Below are 25,375 nucleotides of genomic sequence, written 5' to 3' on the forward strand. Positions count from 1 at the left end.
AGATTCATGGACATTTCTGCTACAACATCGCCATCAAACTTCTTTGAAGTATTTTATCTTGTGTGATGGTCACATGCCATATTTTACAAACATGTTATGTCTCTGCATCACCTTGTCATATCAACACACTTGCCATGATAAAGGTTACGCATTGTAACTCTTCTTCTATGAGCACTCTAATGTGCTTCATTAGAAGTTTGCATATCCCTGCCTGGCCAATCAGGACAACCTTCGCCTTTATTATGGTACCAGATATACACTTTATTGACCCAACTCAGCATCAGTGAAATAAAGGAAAATAATGAATGAAGTAGAGGGAAAAGTCAAATGGTGAAATCCACAAGAGGGCAATGTGGGATGGAGGAATCCCTGGTAAGTCAACCCTAAGATGTAAGAAGAGGGTTCATTGGTTTTTTATGCAAAAAGTCAGAGGATGTCTACATGCCACTTTGTAATCATGCCACACTTGTTTGAATAAGTTCCATATATTTTGAGCTGTTAAGTACAAGACATTTTTCAAAGGTCCATCTATTTTCTTCCTCCACTTCTTTTTTCAAAATAGCTTCATCTTTTGTGAATTACATTAATCCACGCACAACTGTTATTTATTTTATCATACCCTAACCCACACCTCTAGTTGTTGTTTTTTATTCAGTCTATTAGAGACAACACTGGGTGTACAGTTACACTCTGCTCACTTCCTGAATAGCATGGTCATCACCACTACATAAACATTAACATTGCATTTTACTACAGTATATACTGAAAAACATGAGGTCTGTTATACACCTACTATGACAGCATACTGGTATAGTCTTATACCCACCCACACACCAACATAAAATCTAAATATCCCAGCAGTGCCCTAAAATTATTAGTTAAATGAAATCAGCAAAGGATTTCCCCACAGAATCAACTCTGAGTGGATACTGTACAGAGAGAATGAAGTTAGGGCGACACTGAATGGTTGGTGTTTTCACCTGGCAAGACATCATAATCTAAACTCTTTTTTTCAGGCAAATGATTTAGCAGACAAATTTGAACATCCAACTTCCATTATGTTTTTAGGTTTATTTTCCCCAGTGAATGACCTCTTCCATTTGTGACTGTTTTGATGAATAATCACAGTATGGACAAATCTGCCTTGCAGCCAGATGGAGAAAACAAAGCTTTACGCACAGCATGAGTAGCTGATTTACAAACCAGCATAAGGATAAATTTATTCCATCATACATGGCAAATCGATTAAGCCCACTGCTCTGTATGTTTTCTAGACAAACTCAAGAAAAAAGTAAAACTTGGATTTCACTTTTCTGATAGTTATGTCATGGTCCATAAGGACAAAGAAATAAATGTCTGTATTCAGCTACAAGGGTATTCATAGCTGGTGATGTCATTTTGGCACAAGGTTAAGCTTGTTCCGTATCTCTTCAAGGATTCATGAAGGTGCAGTCATTCAAATTTTACAAACACAGGCTAAAACACACTTTAATGTGTGCTTTTACCTGTTTTCAGCTACAGTGTCACGGTTCAGGTAACAGAGTAAAAATCTGTTTTAATGGTCAATAAACAAGCTTTTATTTTGTTAACAGACAAAGAACAGTCAGACAAATCCAGGTAGCTGAGGCAAGAGGGGGGGTAATAAGGCAGGATGCAAGTCAAACACACAAATAATCAGGCAAGTTAGTGGCAACAGGTTCAGGCAGGTGAGAATAGCTAGAACACAATAAACAAAAATAATCTGGAAAAGGGTGACACAAAAGTACTCTCATGTACACTAGGGTTGAATAACAGGAATTGAGTTTGCATGATTTACTGGGAATTCTCACCAGATCTACAGGAATCCTGCAGGAAATTGTGTGTGTGTGTGTGTGTGTGTTTCCACACTGAAGGCTGTTGTATACTGAAACAAAGACACATTCTCCAAACTCCACTAATACTACCACACAATTGCCATAGCTAAATAAATAAAATAATCTCTTCATTGCAGTCATCTACACTCAGCTGCCAGTTTATTAGGTACACCTAGCTAAAACGAATGCAGTCTAATACAAAAGTCCTGTATTTTCTTTTATTCAAATAGGAGAATGTTGTCACTTTGACTTGTGATACTTATGCATTTCAGGCAGCTCCCTTGACTCATTTTATTTTTTTATTGCCTCACACACACAGACAGACACAAGGTGTACCCACATAGATAATGGAGCTGGCACTGAGTGTACACTATGGACCAGAAAGCAACTTATCTATATCTAATCTGTAATTTGTTTGCAGGGTGACAGTCTGTAGTGAAGCGTAGAAAAGGTTTCAGTCGTAGTCATCTGGACACTCTGTTTTCAGAATCAAGACGTTTCGGTTCCCATCCGGAAGTCATTCTCAATTGTGAAAAATGGTCCGGGAACTCAGAAATTTAAGCTACTCTGTGTTACTTAAGCCCTGCCCTCTTGACTTGATTTTCACCCCTGACGTCTTGATTCTGAAAACAGTGTCGAGATGACTACGACTGAAACCTTTTCTACACTAGAACACTCCTGGACGAATGAGGGACTTCACCGTTTTAGTCTGTAGTGAAGGGAACAAACAAAGGGAAAAGAGATCTTCATAGATGTACCATTTGCATTTATGAATTTTAACAACACACTAAACTGTTTATTAAATGATTAAAAACTATTTCTGTAGAGCTTTTCTTTTTTAAACTACACAGGCTAGGACTATCAGTTCTGCTTGTGAATGATATTGGATCTGTGCTGACCTATTTGTCAATACTTTGATTTGCAGTAGATCTCTAAAGTGCTACAGTCTGTCACTCTGACACCTCAAATTGGTTCAAAAGCGACATCAATATCAGTCCCAATTTCTTTGAAGGTGTTCATAGCTCTGACAGATTTTCACCCCTGACTGTTGCAAATAGCCAGCCAACAACTTTCACCACACGCTGCTTGTGATACACAGCTTTAACCTTTTTAGTCTGACGAGTGGGAGTGAACAGACTAATTACACAACAGAGTCTACCAACCTCAGAATAGCAAGACAAAAGTACCTGCCAGTTGATTTTCATTCCAAACTGAAATGAATGGCAGCCAACAGCTGCCTGAAAGGTAGAAAAAAAACTAATTCAAAAAGATGTTTTTCTGGCAAATTGTCACCAGAAATTCTAAGTATACACAGTTTGTACAGGAAAGGGGCAAAATATACAGAAACACTTGCATGATTTTGTACATTTCAACATGATCTAATGCAATTGTTTTAATAAGAAACACATCAATAGACAGTACAGCTTGTGGCAGTGTGAGTCACCAGCCTATGGGGGATACTGGTGAGTGAGTAGCATTTCCCAAAATAGATAAAAAAAATATTTACAGAGCTCTATCTATCCCAGCTGCGATATAGCCTATGTGTCAAAAATGGACACTTTCCACAATTTCTAGCAGCAAGGCATACGCTTAAAAGGTCAGGACCGATGTATAAAATATCTGCAATGTCAGATTATTTCAAATTGAAAAATGACATTGTAGTGTCTGCTATGCCAGTGTTTCACAAGGCAGTAACAGCTCCTTTCAACGTGGCCGATATGATAAGGAATTACTTTTAGCTGAGGACATTTGTCCTGTAAATCAGAGATCTCTTAGCAAGCCGCTGCCATAGCAGACAAGAACAAACAGAATCAAATAGTGCCTGAGCTAACAGATGCATTTGAAACCACAATAGTTCTCAAACACAATCTAACTATGACCTGCTCATTTTGCCTGACAGGTCACTGCTCATTCTGTCCCCCGGTGGCTCCAGCACTGACTTGTTGGACAAAAATGAGCAGCAGGCAGCAGCATTAATTTATAGTCCATAAGCTTTCAGTGATAGAATGACATTCCCATTTGGTACAGTCAAACAACAATAAGGCACATGGTTATCTGTGGAAACTGGCTGACAATTGTTCACAAACATGTTTATCTTAGTCACAGTACACAGAAAATGTGTGCGTCATAAAAGTTTATAATGGAGCATGGAAGAAATTCTTATGTAACTTCAAGTGAAAATCTTACAATAATTCTGTGAAACTGGGATTGGTGGAAGTGCTTGTTCCACTGTGTTGACTGCTTTCAAAATATTTACCAGGATTTCACCTACAGAAGTTAATGGTGTACAACCAAACTGGAAAACTGCGAGCTATTTCACTGACAGAGAAACTACTGAAAGCATGTCTGCTATCTAGATGGAATATGCAATTCATGTTGAGTAAAGCTAGAAAGATTTATTTTTTCTTTTCACATAGTATTGTTCTGCTGCAATATCTGCTGTCATGCTTACCATAGGCAGCGAAAAGCAATAAAAAAACAGATGAGTGTGAAGTGTCTTTGAGATGGCAAATAAGGACAGGCAAGCTATGGATTTTCACATCAATGGGTTGTTTTAATGATGAAGGTGGCATCCAAGCATGAAATCAAGATAAATTGACACAGAATATTGTTCTCTTGTAAAGCTCACTTGTAACTATAAGTTGTAACATCTCTTAAATATTCCTCTATTTGTTGTCTTCTCTTTCTCTGCTCTCCCTGTCTTTACAAACATAGACAATCACACACTGTTTTTGTGTCACATGCATACTTATCCTGTCTTATGCTGTCAGTTAAAGCTCTAAAATCAATAGAGAAATCCTCTGTTTAAAAGCACCATCCCTCTGCTTTCACTTCAACCACTAATCTTCCTAACATGGTCACCTCAGTTCTCTCTCTGCCTCATCTCCTTCCTCGCTTGCATTTCTACAGCGTTTCCTTCCTGGAGGGTGGCTCGTGCACATACAGACATATGGAGGTCAGAGCCGAGATGGGATGTGAAGCCAAGCTAATCTGCCATGACTGTTTGTTACTAAAGGTGTCCTTAAGGGCCACTGAATCAAACTTAGATAGACTGTGACATTTAGCGAGGCATACGTGCTGTGTTGCTACACCCTCAAAACATCAGAGTTCAGTGGTAATCAAAATCAAAATTTCTACATACTGTGAAATAACCTGGTTTTGTAACTGTAAATGTAAAAAGCAGGGTCCCTTACAATGTGTGCAGCAGTGAATGATAGCTGTGGGGTGTCTCTGTATAAGTAAGAGCTTTAATGCAGGACTTAAACCTACAAAAGCTAAAGCCACTTGGGCGCAGGTTGGACTATTACCTTTTAAGTTGATATGTCACACTTGTTAGCAAACAGTTGCTTATTTACACATCCATCTTTACGAATGGAGTTGTGTTTCCTGGTGAATATAAGTGTTCACTCTCTTTTAGCTTTGTTTTTGGTCTCTACCAACTCCTGAGTGAAATATCTGGCTCATTAGCTGTTAAATGCTCCATTATGTTCATTAGTTAGTGTGTCTGTCTGATGTTTGGTGCAGAGCAGGTAGTTGCAACTTCCAGCTACGGTTGAAAACATTGCTATGAGAGCAGTGAGAGTGAACCAAAACAGTAAAGTTGTGGGTCTGACAGCTAAACAATGAGCTGAAACTCACTATATAGATCCATAAAGCCAAGGGGAGCTGCAGATTTGGGTGATAATTCTCTGTAGGTTCATCACTACGAGCGACCCCTTTCACATTGTCACACTGTTGATACATTGTTACTATAAAAATATCAATTATAGCCACTTTAAGTAAAATATCTGAATACTTTGTACCTACCACTGTAGGTCTGAAGGACAAAGATGTATGATTTGTGCAGCAGTGATTGATAGCTGCTGTGTGTGTGTGTGTGTGTGTGTGTGTGTGTGTGTGTGTGTGTGTGTGTGTGTGTGTGTGTGTGTTCTGCTATTTTTGTTTTATCTACAACACCATCGCAAACCTTTTTTCTACAGAGCTTGGACATTGCAGACACACATTTTCACGATTAGAAGCCTCTAGATGTCCCAAAGCCACAATCATTATAAAGATTTGTTAAGTTCACTGTATACACACACAGACACTTGCATGGACGCACACTTACACATGCTCTCAATCAGTTAATATACCTCTATGTAAAAGGCGCAGTAATTTAAAAGACTCAATCAGTTAGTTACACAGATAGCTGTGACACATTGATAACAAGGTTAAATAAATGTAGACTACCTCAGTACCTGAATGCTAAAAGCTTACTCATACATCAGCAGAAGCAACCGTAATTATTATTCAGTCCAAGGGACCAGACATTAGTTTAGAACATAATGCATAAACACATACTTTATATCAAACATCTAACATGTAGGGGTTGACAAAGACAAAAATTGTAGTTGCTTAAAGGTTACACTGTTTGACATTTGATGCTTGTCACACAACCAAACCTGTATTTAGGTACTTTGATGCTATGTGTTTATTTTTGCCATTCATCTTTAAGACCTGCAGCTGAAAATTGCCTGAATACCTCTGCCTTTTCAGTCCCCTTTTCTTTACAAGCAGTGGCGAGAAAAAGCCAATCAAACATTCAGTTTTCTTTCAGGCTCCTACACAAAGACCTGCCACGCTAAATTTCTCTGAAATATAGCAATCCATATCGACTGCTTTCCCCTATCTGTGTCGTTTTACTGCTCTCATGGGTTTGCCAGGATAGTGTGTTCTTTTGAGTGGTCCATCTTGTATTGAATTGGTCACCCAATTGATGTGGTGTGGAATGGTTGGAGAGAACCTGTGGAGCAGATTTCTGAGCTCAAGTGTCAGATGCTCATCATCACACATCACACAATAGTGATATAAAGCAGCCTTTACCAGAGAGAGAGGGAGAGAGAGATGGAGTAGCTGAGAGGAGGAAAAACAATCTGAACATTATTTGATGGTGCTTTCATTGTGTCTGTCGATGCGTCAGCAGGGGTTCCTCTGAGAGGACATCACATTACAAAGGGCAGTACAAAGATAAACTGGTAGAGTGACAGCGCATGACATTACAAGCGCTGCCTGGTGTAGACAGACTCACAGCCTCACGTGTGTGTGTGTGTTAATTTAAAATGTGCTTGTGGATGTTGTGTTTAGGACTGATTAACAAAAAAAAAGTGAATTCGATGTATTTTTTGTTTGTGTATTTGATCTTCCTCTGTTGTCTGCACCTCACTCATTTGGGAATGCATCTGCAATTTTTTCATCTTTTTTGGTGCAATAAATGGACATTTTGATCTTCCTCCTCACACTGAAGACAAAACAGTGAGTATGATTCTGTCCTTTTTTCACACAGTTGCTCATTTTCTCCCTCATTCCTCTTCAAGTGCAGAAGAATCTGCAAGCAATCAAGGCTTTTATACAGCAAATACAGAATAGGTTGCCCTCTCCCCCCGAGGGCAAATAATAGGTTTCTACAAAGGTCTTCACAGCATGTTTGAGGCACACATGCAAATGTGTGTGCTTCTGTGTGTATGCGTGTGTGTGTATATGTGTAAAGTGTGAATGTGTGTGGATGCAGACAAAATAAAGGAGAAGAGGTGGGAGGGGGCACAGTTTATGAGGATTTGAAGGAGAGAGGTTATGTTGGTCCCTTTTCTTTCTCCCTCCCTCTGTCACTCTCACTCAGTGCTGAGTGAAACAACACAGTCTCCTTGTCTGACTCCTCAAATCACTGTGGGCTTCTATATAAGCTGAAGCTGAGATTTAAGATCTGTAACTAGAAATAAAAAGAAGTGAAGAAAAAAAAAGGCAACAAAGAAAAGAGAAGAAAATAAGCTCATTTGCTGAACTGAAGAGGCACCACACAGGGATATTCTCAGTATCTCCGATTTATTTTGAACATCTGCACAGGTAAGATACTCAATATCGATCCGCTAATTCATTGCATGCATTTACATTTACAGATAGTCCACACAAGTAAGGACACACACATACAAACATAGCATCAACATTTTTCCACAAATGTTTGCTATATACACTTGTTTTCATCGCTTATAATTAAGAAGTGCAATTTAAGTGAAATTTGCATAATTGTGTAATTACAAGTTTTATTTGCAATCAATTATTATTTCAGGTTGCTGATTCACAAGTATCATTTTATACAAGCAGCATTTTATAATCAACATATAGGGGCTGGACAAAATAATGTAACACCTGATGCAAAAGGACCTATGCTGAAATAACTTATATAAAAATTAAAATTAAAATTAAAAATTACAAACACTGCCACAAAAGTGGGCCAAATGAATGCCAATTAGCAGCATTTGTTGGCTTTGAAAGAGGTCTGGCAATCAACACTTTGATATGTGAGTTTTCAAAGGATCATTAGTCCAACAGCAGAGCACCAAAAAGCATCTTTGACCAAACTGCAGGTGCATCAGTCAGTCCTGAAAGACAACATCTTTCTTATATGCATGTTTTGCAGGCTGTGGGGTAGTTTAGTACTTCATATAGTTACGTATTCATGTGTATATGACATGTACATGCTGCTAATGCACATACATATATTAGAAATATGTAATATATCATTTTCTCAAAAGAAAAGCATACCCTGCCCAAAGCCCAATTACAAGTTATCTAGATTTTTTAAGTGTGTTTTTGCATGTCTTGGCAATTTACTACAACAGATATAATTTGAATACGAAAAACTCACAATTCTTCTGGTTCTCTGTTGCATCTGTGGCACTAAGCATCTGTGTGCATCCTGTCAGCATAAATTAATCCAGAAGAGAAGGGATCACTGCCAGAATTACAGATTTGAACGCTGAACAGCACTGCATTTATGAGAAATGTTGTTAGAAAATCACACCCTGCAGACAAACAAGAACACAGACATCAGGAAAAGTGTCTTGCATTAATATGGCAATGAAAACTAGTCTTGACCAGTGGGAATTACTTTGGGAGCTGATAATTTCTGCTAACTGGCATTCAACCTAACACAGCTAACCTTAAAAATGTAACATAGCTAACCTTAAAAACGTAAGTGTTGATTTTTCTATTCCCTGCACTTGTGCAAATGTGTACGTCTTAAATTGTGATTGTTCCTTGGCAGAGCCGATGCCATTAGAAAGGCTTTGACCTCCCTTAATGAAAGGGTCAGCAGGAGATAATAACATTTAGCCAGCAGCTGATCACTAGCCCTGCAGACCAGGAAAGACATTCTCGCTGCAGTGTGAAATTTCAGTGTACTGACTTTAAAACACCTGAAAGCACCTAGTATCTGGTTCAGACTTCCATATTACTGCAATTCATACAAAATATATGTTTTGGAGATGGTAATGTAGAGTAGCGTGACAAAAATGTGTTTTCCAAAATTAAAGAGAGCACAAACAATTTTTTTAAATAACTGTGCAAAACCATCATACATTTTGTGTGGCAATAATGCAGAGTCAAAAGAAGCAGGCCTCTTACATTTCCAATTCAAATAATGAGGTAAACCATTAATTCATCTCATCAGAATTGCATATGATCAACTTTGACCCCATTTGTATTTCATATTTGTCCAGCCTCTGCCTGCAGCTGTCTTTGGATGCCTCAGCAGCCTCAGAATGATAGAAATGCAAAATTTACATAATGTGCTCAGGTTAGGAAAGTGGATGTAAAGAAAGATAGGAAAAGAAAGGATTACACTTTACTTTAACCTATCTGTAGGCAGACTATCCAAGTAAAGTGTTACCAAAGAGAGCAGACAAAATAGATTGGGAGAGACTCGTCAGGAGTTGTCATTCCTGTTTTGCATTTTGAGGGTTCTCAATTCTCATCACGCCTCACAAATTAGCTGCAGGGTCTGGATGGTTTCCACAAAGGCCATGGCAACAGCGTTACTAGGCAAGGGTGGGTTTCTTCTAAGCTGTCAGATAATGTAGACTGTGTGAGACCAGATGGGATAAGAAAACATATTCCTGTTGTTGATTATGGACACGTGCATAACAAATTAGAAATCAAAGACACAATGCAGTCTGCCACAAAGCGACGCCAGCTCTAAAGTGGAGTAATGGTTGCTAACAAGTTTTGAATTGGACATGGACATTTTTTTAACATGTTCTTCAAACTGATTGCACTGATGTGCTACACATATTGAATCACTGGAGTGGATCCGTCTGCTAAAGATTTTATCAACTGTCTGAATCATTTATTCACACAATGATGGAATGGAAAAAACTCTGTACTGTCACAGCCTTTCTCAACACAGACTTTATTCAAAGATTTTTTATCATGATTTATATTTGTACATAAAACACCCTCAGCAATAGTTTAACTTTTGACAAACTTAGAATTCTGTGGCAGCTTCTCATTAAACTTAACCACATTCTAATTGGGATCATAACTGCTACCACAACTTAAGATTGACGAGATACAACACAAATGCTAAGGCAAGGGGGAGCCAGGACAACAGGTCCCAACCAGAGATTGGGTACGAAGCCCCAAGTGCAATCACGCTGAACGAGGCAGCCATGATCATGGCGAGGATGAATGCAAGGCAACCCCAACCGCCAATTACAACGGCTAAGTGAAGTACCATCAGAAAGTCTCCTAGAAGATGTGAATGCATTGAGGGCGATCCCTACCACAAGAGTGAGAGAGGTACAATGAGAAAGCAAGTACCCAAGAAGTACACGAGAGATATTGAAGCCAGAAGAATAAACCGCAGGGTACGCTCTGGCAGGGTAATAACAGCAGAGCAAGGGTACAGATCCAAGGGTACAGTCCCATTCAACTATTGGCCAATAACCTGTCTTGTCTCACAAGTATCCATCAAATGTGGCATATACCACTGCTGTTCTGCATAGGTCTGAACTTCCTCAGCCAAATAATCAACAAGACTGGCTATGGATACCGACTCAGGAATGGGGCAACCATCAGTCACCTCCTCTACATGGATGACATCAAGCTATACGCTAAGAGCGAGCGGGACATCGACTCACTGATCCACACCACCAGGATCTACAGCTCTGACATTGGGATGTCATTCGGGCTTGAGAAGTGCAGTCGAATGGTGACAAAGAGAGGGAAGGTGGTCCACACAGAAGGGGTCTCACTCCCAGAAGGAACAATAGCAGACATTGAGGATGGTTACAAGTACCTTGGAATACCACAGGCAAATGGCAACCTCGAAGAGGTAACAAGGAAAGCAGCAACTGCCAAATACCTCCAACGAGTAAGGCAAGTCCTAAGAAGTCAGCTCAATGGCAAGAACAAGGCCCAGGCAATAAACAGCCAGCCCTGCCAGTGATCAGATACCCTGCGGGAATAATAAGGTAGCCAAAGGAAGAGATACAGACCACAGACGTTAAGACGTGAAAGCTCCTCACCATACATGGAGGGTTCCATCCCAAAACCAGCACCCTGAGACTGTATGCTAGCCATAAGGAAGGTGGCCGTGGACTAGTGAGTGTGAGAGCCACTATTCAGGATGAAACATCCAAGATCCACAAGTACATCAAAGATAAGGCCCCAACAGATGACGTGCTCAGTGAATATCTCAGGCAATGGGGAACAAAGGAAGAATTGCTGGAGGAGGGACCATCACGGGAGGACAAACCCCTACATGGGATGTACCACCGGAACATAACTGAAGTGGCTGATATCAAGAAATCCTACCAATGGCTAGAGCGGGCCGGACTGAAGGACAGCACAGAGGCACTCATCATGGCTGCACAGGAGCAGACCCTGAGCACCAGAGCAATAGAGGCCCAGATCTACCACACCAGACAAGACCCAAGGTGTAGGCTGTGCAAAGAGGCCCCTGAGACAATCCAGCACATAACTGCAGGGTGTAAGATGCTGGCAGGAAAAGCATACATGGAGCGCCATAACCAAGTGGCTGGCATAGTGTACAGGAACATCTGCACGGAGTATGGACTGGAAACCCCAAGGTCAAAGTGGGAAACACCTCCAAAGGTGGTAGAGAATGACCGAGCCAAGATCCTGTGGGACTTCCAGATTCAGACTGACAGAATGGTACTGGCGAACCAACCAGACATTGTGGTGGTGGACAAACAGCAGAGGAGAGCCGTTGTGGTGGACGTGGCAATACCAAGTGATGGCAACATCAGGAGAAAGGAACATAAGAAACTAGAGAAATACCAAGGGCTCAGAGTAGAGCTGGAGAAGGCATGGAAGGTGAAGGTGACATGGTCATCGAAGCACTCAGGGCAGTGACCCCCAAACTGGAGGAGTGGCTACAGCAGATCCCTGGAAGAACACCAGACATCTCGGTCCAGAAAAGTGCAGTACTAGGAACAGCAAAGATACCGCGCAGAACCCTCAAGCTCCCAGGCCTCTGGTAGAGGACCCGAGCTCGAAGGATGAGACCACCCGCGGAGGGTGAAGGACGAAGGTTTTTTTATACACACACACACACACACACACACACACTCAATTACTTAGGTATATGTACAGTAGAAACACTTAACGTTGGTACAACCTGGTCCTTTCACAGTCTAAAATCTCCCACTGGATTTCAATTGGATTGAGAGCTGGGGCCAGATGCATAAATCTCTGTATAGATTCACGACTCAAACTATGTGTACGCACAAAAACAGAAATATGCATACACATTATTTTCCTCAGATTTATAAAGCCACATGTATGCCTGAGTCTGTTTTCTATCAATCATTGTGGAACTTGGTGCACCTGCATGAGCCTCATTTCCACTCCTACTGTTAGTCATGAATTGATCTAGAAATGCCCTTAAAACATCTGTCTGCATATCGATACTTCTGCCTGCTCCACCTCTCATTATACCTGTCAATGAGAAGAACGGTAACGTAGCAGTGCAATTTCACTGATTGTGTTGCATCAGCGAGGTTCACCAACTGCCACAGAAAAGCCATCATTACGTGCGACCATTATGCATGGCTGTGGCTATTTATAGTGCCCATACCATTAATTAATCACATGTGCCTGTAAACCATCAACGCACAATATTTCAGTTATGATTATTAAACATCAGAAGGATGATCATACTCATATTGAAAAACTTTACAAAGTGCTTCACAATTCAGGGTAAAATTAAAAGATTATTGACACAGGCAAATAATGGCTCGAATATAAATAAAAAGAATGACAAAATTCATCACTCAAATAATTTACAACTACGTTTATAAATGTGCCTTTGATTGACATTTTACAGAATGCTGTATAGCCTGCAAAAATAATAACACAATCAGTGAAATTGGCACACAACCTAAACAATGTTTTACTATATTACGCCCCTCACCTTATATTTCATGTCCACCTTATCATTTCACCCCCAGCTATCTTGTAAAAACTATGTGCACGCCTGTTCTGAAGTATGCGTGAGGTACTCACCACACAGTCTACCTTTATAATTACCAGTTATGTGTGCAAAAAGGCGTACTCGTGGTTTTTGTGCATACACATCGTTTACACATCTGGCCCCTGGTAACTGGGAAGGCCATAGCATATGATTCACATCATTTTCGTACTCAAACCATTGGGTGACCCATTCTGCCTTATCTGCATTCGTTATGTTTCTCCACTCATTTATTCAATTTTTAGCCATGCTAGCAGCATGGCTCTAGGGATGGCAATGTCATCACTAGGAGTGGTACAGTTGTACCATGACATCTAGCACCACCAGCAGGTCAGAGTTTTCAATTATGCAGTGTATATCTCAACATCTACAGAATGGATTTGCACAAAAATTTGTACAGACATTCATGGTTCCCAGACTATGAATCGTAATCATTTTGGTGATCCAATGATTTTTCATCAAGCGCCATCATCAGGTCAAAATTTTAACTTGTCAGATACTTATAAAACCTGCAAAACTAATGACATTCCAATCAACCTCAGCTATACTTTGCTAATTAGCAAATGTTAGCACACTAAACTAAGATGGTGAACATCATACTTGCTTAACACGCAATGTCATTTGGCAAGAAGCAGCGTTGGCCAATCACATATTAGCAAGCGTACTTTCCTTGTGTAAATGGGACCTGTGGACTGACCTCATAAGCACTAAGACACAACAAAGAATGTATTTTTTAAAGAAATTGCTATCCTTTAATGTCCACAACAAAATGATCCAAAAGTTTTACTATGCTTTTATAATCATGCGTTTGGTTGTGTGTGTGTATGTGTGTGTATGTATGTATGTGTGTATGTATGTATGTATCTGTCCGCAGCTAATCTCGCATACAACTGGACCCATCAGCCTAATATTTTTTGTACACATTTATGACTGTATGTTCAAGGATCTCTCGTGGTTGCGGTGATTCACAATTTTCGAAAAACCTATTTTATTGACTGAGTCTACCGTAAAGCTTAGACTTTCGTCTTTTCAGCAGTATTCGCGATTTTACGATATGCATTACGACATAGCAAAAGGCATTTCCGGCAGTCAGCTAGGCTAAAAACAAGGCTTACCTAGTCTGTTGCATGCCACATTCTGGCCTTCGTTGTGGCCCAAAAACTGACATCCATAAAAAAGTTTGATATGTTAGCAGCTTAAAGAAAACTGAGACTATACTATACAAAAACACTTTTCATACATCTCTATAAGAAAACTTACACTATACAAAAAAAAAAAAAAAAACTTTCTTCCCTTCATTCCACTACTCCTCAAGTCAAGGCCACTCAGCTCTGGAAGTCCCTGCACGAGGATCTGAGGCTTGCTGAATCAGTGACATCTTTTAAATCACTTCTCTTGTTGGGGTTTTTATTTAATTTTATTTCATTGTATTGCTGTATTTTTAAATGGCTGATTTTATTTGCCTCAGTCCTGAAATATTTTAAACCTGATTCAACCATGTAAAGCACTTTGTAACTTTGATTTTGAAAAGTGCTGTATAAATAAAGTTTTTTTATTTATTATTAATGAATTATTATTATTATTCTCATGCATACATGCTGGACACACAGCCTGCCCTGCTCCCCACCTACTTGCCCCCACACCTGGCGGAGTGCACTCCACTGAGTGCACGCTTCTAGTTGAAAGTGTTTTAACCTTCTGCATCAACTGCTGGTTTGGCAATGCTACTCAGGGAACAGCTAGGGATTACTTACCAGAGGCACGCCCTTGCCCCCCTCTGTTCACTAAAAATAGATAGTAGTATATAATAGTTTTCGTTTGTTCTACAAGCCATTACATTTTTAAATAAGTTATGCACTAGCACCTTATCCCCCATCCACACTGTGCGAGTGTAAAGGGTTAGAAAAATGTATATACAGGAAGGTTAAAAGAAAAAGAAAAAATGCATAAAAAGTAATTGGGACTATAGTACAGTTCATGGATAAAACAGTTAAATAAGTTAAATGTGTTAACAAATAGACACACATATATATTTTATTATATTGTGTCTTAAATAGTGATTAAACTTGTTACTGTGTCAGTGCGATATTTAAACAGGTCACTAGATGGCACATAGCGCTTGGGAGGAACCTAAAACCCCTCAGAGGCAAGCGCTGCAGAATAAATCCTGCAGATATTCGGAACGCAAACTAAAGTTCTCTGCCTCTTTGTTTCTACATACAAGTGGGTTAATTTTCCTGAAACTCACATGCACGTAAGGGATAAGAGTGTGAATCCTTGGTGACAACGTACAATGTTTAGAGTTGAGTGGTTTTGCAGTAAAGCTGAAATGGAGAAGTTAGCGATACACTGCCATTCTAGGGTAGCAGACCTGTTGCGGATGAGCAGCATTAAGGAGAGAATAATTAGTTAACCGGGTTCAGCTGTGCCAATTATCTCTCCTTGATGCTGTTCACCTGAGCAACTCCCCCACCTCTCCCTCTGCAGCTTAAAGCTACCCATACCCACCTCCACACTCCTATACGTGAAGATACTGTAACTGACCTGCTGCTACTATGAGCATTTTGTTGGTAGCACTGGTTTAGTATTTCCTATGTTGAGGGCAGAATAAATTCTGCAGTCGAGATGAATGCAAGCTGAAGTTTTCTGCCTCTTTGTTTCTACAGTGCATCCGGAAAATATTCAGCAATTCACTTTTTCCACATTTTGTCATGTTACAGCCTTATTCCAAAATGGATTAAATTAATTATTTTCCTCAAAATTCTACAAAAAATACCCCATAAATTTCTGGGCAGTTTCTCCCATTCTTCTTTGCAGGACCTCTCAAGCTCCATCAGGTTGGATGGTGCACAGCCATTTTCAGATCTCTCCAGAGATGTTCAATCACATTCAAGTCTGGGCTCTGGCTGGGCCACTCAAGGACATTCACAGAGGTTTCCCAAAGACACTCCTTTGTTATCTTGGCTGTGTGCTTAGGGTCGTTGTCCTGTTGGAAGATGAACTTTCGCCCCAGTCTGAGATCTAGAGTGCTTTGGAGCAGGTTTTCATCAAGGATGTCTCTGTACATTGCTGCATTCATCTTTCCCTCGATCCTGACTAGTCTCCCAGTTCCTGCCGCTGAAAAACACCCCCACAGCATGATGCTACCACCACCATGCTTCACTGTAGGGATGGTATTGGCCAGGTGATGAGCGGTGCCTGGTTTCCTCCAGACATGACGCGTCCCATTCAGGCCAAAGAGTTCAATCTTTGTTTCATCAGACCAGAGAATTTTGTTTCTCATGGTCTGAGAGTCCTTCAGGTGCCTTTTGGCAAACTCCAGGTGGGCTATCATGTGCCTTTTACTGAGGAGTGGCTTCTTTCTGGCCACTCTTCCATTCCCTGACTAAGGCCCTTCTCCCCCGATCGCTCAGTTTGGCCGGGCAGCCAGCTCTAGGAAGAGTCCTGGTGGTTCCAAACTTCTTCCATTTACGGATGCTGGAGGCCACTGTGCTCATTGGGACCTTCAATGCTGCAGAAATTCTTCTGTACCCTTCCCTAGATCTGTGCCTCAATACAGTCCTGTCTCAGAGGTCTACAGACAATTCCTTGGACTTCATGACTTGTTTGTGCTCTGACATGCACTGTTAACTGTGGGAGCTTTTATATAGAGAGGTGTGTGCCTTTCCAAATCATGCCTAATCAACTGAATTTACCACAGGGGGACTCCAATAAAGTTGTAGAAACATCTCAAGTGTGATCAGTGGAAACAGAATGCACCTGAGCTCAATTTCAAGTGTCATGGCAAAGGCTGTGAATACTTGAATGATTTTTTTTGTTTTTTATTTTTAATACATTTGCAAAGATTTCAAACAAACTTCTTTCACATTTTTACTATGGGGGTATTGTTAATAGTTAATAATGAATTTAATCCATTTTGGAATAAGGCTGTAACATAACAAAATGTGGAAAAAGTGAAGCGCTGTGAATAATTTCCGGATGCACTGTACATACAGTTACCTCGCTGACACCCACCAGGGGGGCAGCACGAGGTATGTGTATGGGTATGTGTACGTGTATGTCTAGTGGTTTTGGGATGTTGTGATGAAATGCCTTGCAAAATAAAAGTATCTATCTAGTAGATTACTTTGTAACATGAACACTTTATTTCTGCTGTTTACCTCGCGATCGTTCCATCAAATGATAAAATAGTCGCCATGATATGTTCCAGAGTTGTAAAATCCTGTCTCTGAGTATTACCGCTGTGCAGTGTTTCACTGTCTAATAAGCCTTCAAATTCACTTATCTATAAGTTAAACTGGACTTCCTGGGATGTATTTCATTGTGTCACTGGTGCCTGAAGCAACAAACCCCAACCAATGCAGCCCCTTAAATGGTTATAACACAGGGCTGTTTACGGTCTGAATGCCCACTAAGTGCTTATATTATATGTTCAAATGTGACTTCTGCTGCATACATTAATATCTGGAAACTTAATAAAACACTCCAGTCATACAGTATCAAGCAGCATTGCAATCGGCTATCAGATGATTAACTTCCACCAGGAGAGTTTGGTCAGGGAAAGTGCAAATACTTTCAAAACAAACATTGAAAAGAAAACAATTTAAGTAAATTCAGTCGCTTTCCTATATAACCAGCAATATTTATGACTAAATATTTGGGCTGCTGTTTCTGAATGTTACTGAGAAAAACAAAATAAAACAAACCATGTTGTGCCCATGTTGTGCCCCTCTGGATATTTCTTCATTCAAAACATAGTGGGAGGCTGACTCTGTGTTTATGCTGTTGTTTAAAAGCTATGTCCTGCCTCGTATATCTGGACCCCTGGAAGACTTTGCACTCAGTGTCCTCAGCAAACTATGTGGCTGGAACTGGGTATGTGGCTTTTAGTCAGGTATACTGTAACAACAGGTAGATGGGTGATTCCCAGTCTATGGGTCAGGCCTCCCTAATGAGGGCATGAAAGATCACAAGTGGAGCGTGTGGCATTTTCTGTTTTTAGCTTGTTTCCCTCTTCACAGACAACAGTAAGGAGAGCAATTTAAGTGACATTTCCACCAGAGTTTGTTAAATACACTGCTTCAGTTCAGTGTATCACTTTAAGCATTCTGTGCCACATCGAATACTCATTCAGAAATATCACAAGGTTACAGGACATTCTTCAAAACGCACATCAGCACATCATAAACAATCTGTTTCTGACAGATTAAGAATTTTGGGTTTATTGACCAGGGGGGTTGGGGGTTGCAGGTTGTCCATGTGCGGCAACATATGACATTAGAGAGTTGGCTGCAAAACAGCATTCATGAGCTTACTTCTGAATAGGAAAGTGACTTTTTAATCTGTGGAATTTGGACCTTGATAGACATTTCAATCAATATGTACTTTCAACTGCATTTCTACACAGACCTTTAAAAGGGAAAAAACAACAAATCCGTGAGAGCAAATCTATTTGAGAAGAATACATTCCATATATATATATATGGCAAACTCTGATCTGTAGATAAAGGTCAGGATTTTTGACATTAACAAAACAATTCACAGACATTAGAAAATCTTTTAAAGTGCAGGCAGTGATTTACTCAGAGGCAGGATGGAGGCAGTTTGGTGTTTTCAGTATAAACAGCCAAAGCTAAAAACCCACACAGTAATGTAGTCTACTCCAACACTGTATGAGAATGAGGTTTGCAGGCGGTGGATAGAAACGACAATCCCACTCTGTAATATTGCTGACAAAGACACAGCTAAAAATGTGTTTGTTTTTTTAATTACAGGAAAAGGGACTGCGCCAAAAGTGTAGGAGAGTTAACTTTTACCTTTTGCAATATAGCTGGATGAAACGTGTCAGACTTGCAGACATCTCCCGGAACTTTCTTGAATCTGCATGATCCAACAAGCGCACTCTGTTTAAGCTAGGCACTGTTCCACTAGCTTCCCCAACATATTCATACCTCATATAGTATTTCTGTCATCTGTATTTCTCAAAATCTGAAACATGTTCCTGTTGTTTTCTATCCATCTTCTAAGATAAATATGTGCCTACTACTCTACTGGCTGGTAGAATTTGAGCAAAGTGTCATTTTAATAAAGCTAAGCTGACTTTTCCTTTTGTTAGCATTCAACAAACAGCTCCAATGAATGTTGGAGTTCTTAAATTCTTACAAAATAATCTGCCTTCATCTTTGTTAAAATTACGAGCTTTTAAAGTTTTACTATCCACAGTAGTAGATATCCATTTTACTCTGGAAGACATACCTTTTCACAACAGACATTTGGACTTGTCTTAGCAGGAAAAGCACAGGTGAAACAAATTTCATTAAGTGTCCCAGTATCATGCCAGTGAGCCAACATTCACAACACCAAAGACCTGGAAATAAGCTTACCTAAATAGAATGCAGTCATTATTAATGTTATAATTAATTACACCTGTGCTTTTCGTGACATAGAGTGAAAATATTATCTTACTGAGTTTGGCAGCTAGATCAAATTGTAGGTAATTTGCATATTCCTGACACAATGTATGTCAGTAGCGTATCAGATTTTACCAGTATATACCAACAAAGTAATTTTTGTATTATTTAAAATCACATTTTGTTCTGCATCATGCCAGAGTTGTAATAATAGTTTAAAAATCTTATCTCCCTGAGTTATCCTCAAATATTCTGTCAAATGTCCTTGAAATATCCTTGAAATCAGTTCTGGCATCTTGAGATGTCTGGACAAGTCTGTGCTCATTACTAATGTGCAGTAAATTGATAGTGACGACTTGAAACAGACACTTTTATGTCTGCTAATCTAACATTTACAGAACAAGATATTTTTATCATTTAAGGTTCTGAGAAAAAGACTGTGCTGACATTTTATATACTTGACAGTTTAATACATACAGACCAAATCAGTTTAGGTTTTAGAGTTCACAGTGAAAAATTGTCCATCTTCTTTGATGACTCTCTAGACAAGTCAGTAAAACTTTGTCAACATTTCTAAAGTAATTTATTCTCAAACTCAGCTCATTTTTCTTCACACAAAAAATCTGCATGTAAATATAATTCATCTCTTCCCAGAACAGTTCAACAGAAAAATTAGATGAGATTCATCTTGAAACAAGACAAAATAAACCAGATCACTGCAGTAGCATAAAGATAATGAAATATGATCCTATGAAATCCCTGTGAGTATGAAGCAGATTAAACATTCTCCCCACACACTGAAATTGTCTCATGGTGAAGTGCCTTTGTGGTATTTGGAATTGAAGGATAAAATACAGGAGTTCTTGTAAAATCAAAATTAATCTCAGTAATCTCAGCAGTTTTATGATGAGCTCCAGATCAAAATAGCATAGCTTGCTGGTGCATTCACTGACTGCAGTGAGTCAAACAACGGCTGCAGGGTCACAGACCAAACACCATGCAGTGTAAAGATCTATGCCATTTAGTTTGTTTACAGTGGTGTTAGTAGGTGCGAAAATTCATACTACTTCTCGGAGTCATAACTCCTTCAAATCTGGACACACAGACACAATATACATATGTTCATATACATATGTATATTGTGTCTGTGTCTATTGTGTCATATATTCAGAGTAACTTACACTTTGAACAAACAAACAAATGTCTGTAAATCTGCTTAGAAATCATAGAAAAAAGACACTCCTTATAACTCTAGAACTTGCCTGAAAATCATCATGTTTTTAAGTTCTCTTCAGTATAAAAGTAGTCCAGTGATAGCTGTCTGTTAGTCCATGGGTACACTGCAAACAGGAACTGCTTCTAGCTAATTCAGCATATTTAATTGCGCCAATTTACCAAAATGTAAACAAATATAGGGCTCAAGTTGTGGCCCACCGCTAACTAAAGACTCCATGACAAAATTATACCAAAGATACTCTACTTCCTGTTTACATTCCCAAACCCTCCTAATTATGGGAGATTTTTGTGGGAGACAGACACACTACCAAATTGTTATCCATTTTACATTCACTTGGTTGTCCAGGTCTACTGAAAAGTCTTCAGTTTATTCATTTTGGTGTTAATGAAAAATCAACTTAAAGTAAGACATTTATGTTATATAATTGTGAACAGTGATAAATCTAAGTGTCACTAACATTACTGAAATCAAGGCAATGTCAGTGACCCTTCAGAATATGTGCAGGCTGCACATATTGATGTGATCCCAAAAGTGAGGTTAATTACTTACTTATGATTCCTGTAGACTTATTGCTTTATAGCTGATCATGCTCTCCATTATTTTAAGGTTGGCCTCCAGAGACATGGATATCCTTATGGATGAGGATTTCAATGTGACCGGTAACACCAGCCAAGGAAAAGGACTAGAAAGACTAGACAGGAGCAAAAGCCAAGGACTCAACCATAGTGACCCCCTGGACATGTTTATAGGCATGGAGCTTCTTCTACGCTACAAACCTCTCTTCCTGCCTCTCTACTGTCTCATAGTGGTCGTAGCTGGTGTTGGAAACTCCTTCCTGTTGGCTTGCATCTTGGCTGACAAGAAACTCCACAATGCCACCAACTTTTTCATTGGTAACTTAGCAGCTGGAGACCTGCTGATGTGTTTGAGTTGTGTTCCACTGACTGTGTCTTATGCCTTTGACAGCCATGGCTGGGCTTTTGGGAGACCCCTCTGTCACCTGGTCCCCTTGCTGCAATGTGCCACAGTGTTTGCATCAGTGCTGTCACTCACTGCCATTGCTGTGGACCGCTACATTGTTGTAGGTAAGGGACTTAACACAATTTTTGCTGATTAGTGGCCATTTTTATACTCACACGAAGTCTTTTTTAAACCCACTATTTGTAGGATTTGAAAATTTGTGAAAATGGTTCTCTGGAACCATATGGTTCACTGTGGTAGACAGCAATGCATGCTGATTACTCCCCCCTCAGATCCTACCTGGGGATACTGAGATGAATGGGCGGAAAACAACACATAGACCGCACTAATTTTCACCAGGATTATTTCATTTTTCTACAAATAAAAACTTAATTTTAAAGATGCTATAATACTACACAAATTCTAAACATGGTCGTTTTTATGTGTGAAATAATGTACTGAATGTACTGCTATGTCTGTAATTTTTTCCGTTCTGTCTCAGCTCACCCAGTACGGAGGAGGATCTCTGCGTGGGGTTGTGCTGCAGTGACTCTGGGTGTGTGGCTTTTATCTCTGGCCCTGGCTGCACCTCCGTCTATCTACACACGCTATCTGGACCTGCAACCCAGTGGCATTGACCTGGTAGTGTGTGAGGAATTCTGGCCAAATAGTGGCAATCTGCGGCTGCTCTACTCTTGTTTCATTCTCATAGCCTCCTACATGATCCCGCTGCTGTCCGTCAGTGTATCCTACTGTGCCATCACTGTCAGCCTAAAACGCTATTCAGTACCTGGAGAGCCATCCAACAGCCAGCAGCGCTGGAGCCAAAGGAGGAAGAGGACCTTCTCTTTGCTGGTGGCCTCAGTGCTGGCCTTCGCTCTGTGTTGGATGCCCCTGCAGGTGAGTCTTGGATCTAGAAACTAAAGCCAAAACTAAAGCCAAACTGCGAGGCATTCTTAGCCAGACTAATCATTACTCCTTGTCTGACCTTCTAAGTGGAATTTGAGGAAGATCATGATTGGGGAGTTAGGCTTGAGACAGAGATGAAGTTTGCATTTATCTGTAGGTATCTGTTAGCAAATCATAAACTCAACAGCAGTGATATGAAAAGAGTGACGCTTTAACTGTCCATGAGATGATTCAGTTTTATACATCATTAACCACAGAAGCTTATTATCAGATAATTGTCTACCAAACCAACATTACATCCACAATGAGCCATGCAAAACAAACTAACAAATTAGGATTTCATCATCATATTAATGGAGGTAGAGGGCAGGGTTTACATTCCAGTAGGGTTGCACAGACCTGGGGCTCCGTTTCTCAAAAGCATTTTGGGAGAACTGGCTACATACAGATCACAAATGGTGGCAGCATGACATTTCACAACTGATCTGTCTCATGCAAATTGCAGATATATTTGTGAATCCTACAGGGCTGCAGGAGTTGCAAGTATGGCACAAGTTGAGTGTATTTTAAGAATTCATTACAGACTCAATGCAATTTTATACGACCAGGGCTGTAACATAAGTTTTTCCATGTCACTGTGTAGGTGCTGAACCTGTTGCTGGACCTGGACACAGACTTCCACATCATGGGGAAGCGCTACATAAACGTCTTACAAGTCTGCTGTCATTTAGTGGCTATGAGCTCTGCGTGTTACAACCCCTTCATCTACGCCTCACTGCACAGCAAGGTGCGCATGCACCTGAAAGGCTACCTCTGTCCTTGTCGCAATCGTCAGAGGGGGATTGTGGAGAGAGCAACGTCCAGGAGCTGATATCCGACCGTGCCCGCTATACAACTGCTGAAGCAGCTCTTGATATGCAGAGCCCTGTCCTTACCCACAAGCTAACACCTGCACCCCTAACACCGATGTTAATGTCTGAGGTGTCCAGGAGAAAATAAGACAACTGCTCAACATCCATTTAAACCAGATTTATCCATGTATTTCCAGCATTTTGTGTCTTCAAGACAGTTCGTCGTCTCTTGTACAGTGTCACCAGAGGCAGTGCTAAATAAGGCCATTTATGACAAACAGGCAAAGACGCAGATCCAGACCAGACTGTAGTGTAGTATGATGATGAAGAAGATTAAGCCATCCATTGGGATCCCTATGTTTTTCTTGGATGGCCAAGCTGCTGGCATAGACACTAAGCTGATCCTGCAGCTTTAAAAAGGCCAGCAGGGGCATAAACAGACCCTCAGGCTGAGGGGCTCTATAGCAGACTTGCTGGAGGCTGAGACCTGGTGACAGGGCCTGGTTATACTTAAACAGTAGATGCTTGACTTCAGGGAGCTGACCAAACATTGAACTCTTCTCACCAGACATGGGTTACAGACCAAGAAGATGGCACTATGTGATTGTTTTGTTTTGTTTTTTTGTTTGTTTTTTTTGTCCCTTGTACTGAATGTCTGTGCTTCAAAATCTTATTTTTAATATCAGTTATGGCTCTCTTGTCTTAGATATGACATAAATTATATTAAATTTATTATGTTGATATACACATGTATTTGCTATTTTTAATGTTATTATGTAGTATTTCTTCTCTATGATTTGTCTTTACAGTCTAACTGTGTGTCATCTGTGCACATGGATAAATAAGTTTGTGTTTGTGGATACATATGTAGTGTGAACAGTTTGTGTGGAAAAGATCAATATGTATAGCAGTGGGAGAAGAAATCTGCAGCTTATATGTCACCTTCAAACCTCTGTTTGTAAAATTTAATCAACACCAAATTCATAAAGGTGTTACCTGATGAACAAAGTCTCAGTGCTTTGGCTCTGTCTGGAAAACAAGCTTGACACATTGATCAACTTAATATTCAGAGCATGAACAATAAAGTCACCTATAAGCATGACTGTGCTGTCGCCACTGCCGTTCAGTTCCTGTCAAGTGTGATTAATGTTTTCTTTATTTGTCGGAGCCTGGTTATCAAGTACATTTTTAAACATGTTAACATTTCCTGTTAAAAGACTCACCAGAGAACTGGCTAATAATCTAAATGACATTTAAGCAGCATTAATTATGTTCAATTAGTCATTCAGAGTTCTACAGTTTTCATTATTATTGCTGCTTATGATAAAAGGGATATATTTTTCTACTGTTAACTGGATGGGATGTAACAATGCATTACACACAATAAAAGTATCATTGTGCAGGGCAGAATGTCCAAAACACCATTTGTTCGGCAGGAACAAGAATACTCAGTGTAGCTTTAGTGCAAGCTAACAATCCCCAGCTCTCCAGCCAATACTGCTGATGTCAACTGTCACCTTTTAACAATCTGATTACTTTGCTGTCTGTTGCTCGGCAGCTGGGTTGCCCAGGCTTTTTAAGTGAGACTACATTCAGCTCTACTCAATTCGATTTTCCCCCTGATGCTCTTCCAGAAAGGGTGTGCAAGAGTTATTAGTTTTGTTTTTAAGAAGTGAGGTCAGTTGTTTGAAAGGTGAATTTCACCTTCCTCCAAAGCCATAATGCCATGCACAATGTCAATCCACAGTTAAAGCCCATCTGAAATCTTCAGTATGATTAAATGAGCAGGTTAAAGTTTGGGGGGGAAAGACATCCTTAGTTCTTATTTATCAAGAGTTTAACACTCA

At 40.0% G+C, this 25,375-nt stretch overlaps 2 protein-coding genes across 2 annotated transcripts in view; one reads left to right on the forward strand and one right to left on the reverse strand.

Moving 5' to 3' along the window:
* Positions 1–25,375, reverse strand: part of LOC122878765 (G-protein coupled receptor 4-like) — a 48,586-nt gene that overhangs the window by 15,213 nt on the left and 7,998 nt on the right. The window lies entirely within an intron of this gene.
* si:dkey-202l22.3 (7 transmembrane receptor domain-containing protein) lies at positions 7,480–24,630 on the forward strand. The gene is made up of 4 exons (XM_044202087.1): positions 7,480–7,733; positions 21,415–21,893; positions 22,271–22,668; positions 23,321–24,630. Exons 2-4 carry the CDS (start codon positions 21,431–21,433, stop codon positions 23,546–23,548), a joined length of 1,089 nt encoding a protein of 362 aa, XP_044058022.1. The 5' UTR covers positions 7,480–7,733; positions 21,415–21,430; the 3' UTR covers positions 23,549–24,630.

The sequence above is a fragment of the Siniperca chuatsi genome, linkage group LG7, assembly GCF_020085105.1.
Source record: "Siniperca chuatsi isolate FFG_IHB_CAS linkage group LG7, ASM2008510v1, whole genome shotgun sequence".
NCBI classification, from domain to species: Eukaryota; Metazoa; Chordata; class Actinopteri; order Centrarchiformes; family Sinipercidae; genus Siniperca; species Siniperca chuatsi.

Coding starts and splice junctions, on each gene's coding strand:
- si:dkey-202l22.3 (XM_044202087.1), top strand. CDS start 21,431: ATGGATATCCTTATGGATGAGGATTTCAATGTGACCGGTAACACCAGC. Junction 21,894..22,270: donor GGACCGCTACATTGTTGTAG/GTAAGGGACTTA, acceptor GTTCTGTCTCAG/CTCACCCAGTACGGAGGAGG. Junction 22,669..23,320: donor TGTGTTGGATGCCCCTGCAG/GTGAGTCTTGGA, acceptor GTCACTGTGTAG/GTGCTGAACCTGTTGCTGGA.